At 50.4% G+C, this 3983-nt stretch overlaps 1 protein-coding gene across 1 annotated transcript; it reads right to left on the minus strand.

The window, feature by feature from the left end:
* Positions 1-881: 881 nt before the first annotated feature.
* snai2 (snail family zinc finger 2) lies at positions 882-3749 on the minus strand. The gene is made up of 3 exons (XM_056293406.1): positions 3337-3749; positions 2474-2995; positions 882-1904 (listed from the first exon to the last, which is right to left on the minus strand). Exons 1-3 carry the CDS (start codon positions 3413-3415, stop codon positions 1723-1725), a joined length of 783 nt encoding a protein of 260 aa, XP_056149381.1. The 5' UTR covers positions 3416-3749; the 3' UTR covers positions 882-1722.
* Between the last annotated feature and the right edge of the window lie 234 nt (positions 3750-3983).

The following is a 3983-nucleotide window of genomic DNA, read 5'->3' on the forward strand; positions in this document are numbered from 1 at the left end:
AAGACAACAAAACTCAGTCTGAGGAAGTTGGTTTTAATCCTTTCTGTGGCAAGCGTCCCGCTATCGGAGGGAGGGCGTCCCAAGCCAACGCATATTTGGGCCTTTTTATGAAAACAAGTTAGGAGGCAAATATCTCGGTGCCCCTGTCGCCGATTGTTTCAACAAAAAACCCCTTTGTTTTATTGTTGGATTTGACTGGGTATGGAAGATGTTGTGTTAACCGTGGGTTAAGATCACAATATGCAGATGTTGACAAGAAATGAGCCCTGGCCATGTCATGGTTGTGCTTGCTGAGAGAGAGAGCGAGCGAGAGAGCGAGCGAGAGAGAGAGAGAGAGAGAGGGAGAGAGAGAGAGGGAGAGGGGGAGAGAGGAAGGGAGGGAGAGAGGAAGGGAGGGAGAGAGAGAGAGAGAGAGAGAGAGAGAGAGAGAGAGAGAGAGAGAGAGAGGGGAGAGAGAGGGGGAGAGAGAGAGAGAGAGAGGGAGAGAGGGAGAGGGGGAGAGAGGGAGAGAGAGAGGGAGAGAGAGAGAGAGCGAGAGAGAGAGAGAGAGGGAGAGAGAGGGGGGGGAGAGAGGGAGAGGCCCTGGGTCCTCAAAGAGTGTAGCAAGTGAGTGTAGATCAATATAGCTAGCATGTGTTATATTTCAAGTTTGTTTGATGTCTGGACAGGTTCGCACCCAGGGAACAGGTCCAGACTCGATCCGGAGTCACCTTGCAACCGCGCTTCTGCCTTTCCACGACACGCTGCCCAGGGTTACCGTCCTTCTCACCGGGTCACGTCGCGCCGAGTCCCGCGGGACGGACGAGTACGGCTGCCGAGTTTACGACATTGTCGTGAGGGCGAGGCTGGGGAAGGCGCTGCGCAGGAAGGAGGTCCAGGAATTATGCAAAAGGTCATGAAACTTTTATTTCTTGAAAGTATCATGAAGGATATCAAAAGTCACTCGTTCAGTATCACAGCTCTCACTGTCCCATGTACAATCGTCTCAGTCACACTTACATTCAATATATAAAAAATATAAACGCAAACTCGTCGTTTAGAAAATAAAGCTGAGGCACTTGGAAAACTGTATTGCTAGTTTCAGGTGCAGGTTTATAGTTTCTGAACCACGACTGTGCAAAAAGTTATAATACTCTCAGCCCTAAAAGAAAACAACAAAACAACAACCAAAAAAAAACAAAAATAGTCTTTGCACTTGTTCCCTAAGTAATGATGGCTTCAATATTCCACGTGGTGGGTACTGTTCACGTCGTTTCAATGCACCAGTCAACATCATTTGCGTGGTTCCAATAAAAAATAATAATCATAATAATAATGATGATGACTCCGTTATAATCAAAAGACAGCCACTGAGAGACACCGGTAGGAGAAAAAACAAAAACAAAAACAGAGATAACATTGTGAAGGAGTATAAAAGGCGTTTCTAGACATGCAGAAAAGTGCATGAATAGCACAGGTAGGTGGGTACATGGCGGGACAAAGCTCAACACTGATTGCGATTTTCCCGAAACACTGCTTGAAATGAGAGGCACGTGACAGAGCTTTTTTTTTTTTTACTCTGAGATGGAGCACACCATCAGTCAGCAAAAAAAAAAAGAGAAAAAAAAGAAGAAGAAGAAGAGTCTGCATATATGGAAGGAGCCCTTGATGTGGATTCCCTGACAGTTCTTGCAGGGCTGGAAACCGGCAGAAGGCTTCTTTCTGCTTGAACAGTATCCCGGCTCAGTGTGCTACACAACAACCAGATTCCTCATGCTTGTGCAGAAGAGACATTCTAGAGAAGGTTTTGGAACAGTTCTTGCACTGGTATTTTTTCACATCCGAATGGGTCTGTAGGTGAGCCCTGAGATTGGACCTGTCCGCAAAAGCCCTGTTGCAGTGGGGGCAGGAAAATGGCTTCTCCCCTGAGAAACGAGACATAGACATGGTCAGCGATCACACATGGATGGATGGATTAGATAGACAGACAGACAGACAGATAGGAGGGCAACGAGCACACTGCACAGGCAATACAATGCAACATTTACACCCAATTCAAGTGATGAGATAAATCTTGAATATTTGGGACTGTTTCCTGCTGCTGTGCAGGCTGGCATGGAAAAGCACACAGGGAAAAAAAGTGAGTCTTTCAATGTCAGCTTGAGATTTGTAGAACAAAACTATATATATATATATATATATATATATATATATATATATATATATATATATGAGAAAAGGTGAACATATAACCAGGAAGGGGCTATGCTTCTGACACCTTCACCGGGGCTCACCGGGGCTCATTCCGCCACACGGCACAAATCTGCTGCTGCAGCAGCTGAACAGGAGGCTGCCGTGAAGGCCGTCGAATAATTTAACAATTTAACATTTCCCCACATTACACCGTCCAGTTAAGAGAACCATTCAGCACTGTCCCCTTCACACACACCCCCCCCCCCCGCCCCCGAGGCCTCCGGACACTTGATTCACTCACCGGTGTGCGTCCTGATGTGTCCTTGGAGCAACCACGGTCTGGAGAAAGCCTTGCCGCATATTTTACAAACGCAGGGCAAGGTGTGAGTCCTGATGTGCATTTTGAGAGCTCCGAGGCTGACGTACTCCTTCTCGCAGTATTTACAACTGAAGGATTTCCTGGTTTGGGCGTCGCAGTGCAGCTGCTTGTGCTTGAGCAGTCCCGAGTAAGTGGAGTAGGACTTGGTGCACAAGCCGCACTGAAACTTCTCGGCCTCTACTCCGTGAGGGTCCGTCAGCTTGGCGAGCATCTGCTCCTCTTCATCGCTCCTGGGGCTCTCGGAGCCGCTGTGGTCCTTGGAGGAGGTGTCGGAGAGGGAGGAGGGGTATCCGGAGACCGGGGATAGGTCGCTGGGAATGGGCGAGAGCGGCAGGTTGCTGGTGGTCCACACCGTGATGGGGCTGTACGCCCCCGGGCTCAGGACCTCCGGTTGCGGGATGACGGGCAACGGGAGGCCTTTGTAGATGTGCGGCGAGATCAAGACTGCGAATGAAAGAAGAGAGATTTAAGGTTACAACGAGAGACGGCCGTGTCTCCAGCTACGAGGAGACATCCTCTCGCGAGCTGCGGTCCGATTAACGTCACTCGTCGGCTGACGTGACGGTAAAACTGGAATTAGGTCACAGATTAAGCTGAACTTTTTAAGAGACCACGACACAACGCAACACTTGCAGAGCGCCCGAAAGCAACATTAACGCGTCAAGTCCTGGCATGGCCAGGACCTGGCCAGCCAGGACCTGGCCAGCCAGGACCTGGTCAGCCAGGACCTGGTCAGCCAGGACCTGGCCAGCCAGGACCTGGTCAGCGAACTTTGGAGACGGTACCTGCGGGGCTGTCGAGCTCGCTGTAGTTGGGCTTCTTGGCGGAGTTGATGTGTTTCTTCACAAGGAAGGAGCGTGGCATCTTGGAAAACAAACGGGACACTTTCGAAAACTTTTTTTTTTATCCCCCTCTCGCGCGCGCGCTCTCTCTCTCTCTCTCTCTCTGTCTCTGTCCTCTTTTTTTGGGGGGGTGGGGGTGAGAACGTAACCGTGCCACGAGGCGCGCGACAGCTCACTGCGTCAGAAGAGGGGAAACTCCAAAACTACAGCAGGGTCCGCTGCGGAGTCATGGTGGCGCGGCACGCTTCGGAAACGGAGCGGCGGGCTGTAAAGTGCCGTAAATACTCCCCCGTCAGGTGCATGGGAGGAGTCACCCGCACCCCATTTACATATCGGGACTCCTCAATCCAGTTAAATCGCGCTTTCGCCCCCCCCCTCCTCCTCCTCCTCCTCCTCCTCCTCTTCACCCACTCACCCACTCACCCCTCGACTGCCCTTACGAACGCGCGCCAGCGTGAAGCCCCGATGGGTGGAGTTATAAACCGCTTTGGGGTTCGTAACTCCACCCAGACAGGTGTTTTTTGAGACAGACAACTGTGCGAGTATGTATGGTATGTATGTATATTTATCTGTATTATATAAATTGGAGG

The sequence above is a fragment of the Lampris incognitus genome, chromosome 14 (assembly GCF_029633865.1).
Source record: "Lampris incognitus isolate fLamInc1 chromosome 14, fLamInc1.hap2, whole genome shotgun sequence".
NCBI classification, from domain to species: Eukaryota; Metazoa; Chordata; class Actinopteri; order Lampriformes; family Lampridae; genus Lampris; species Lampris incognitus.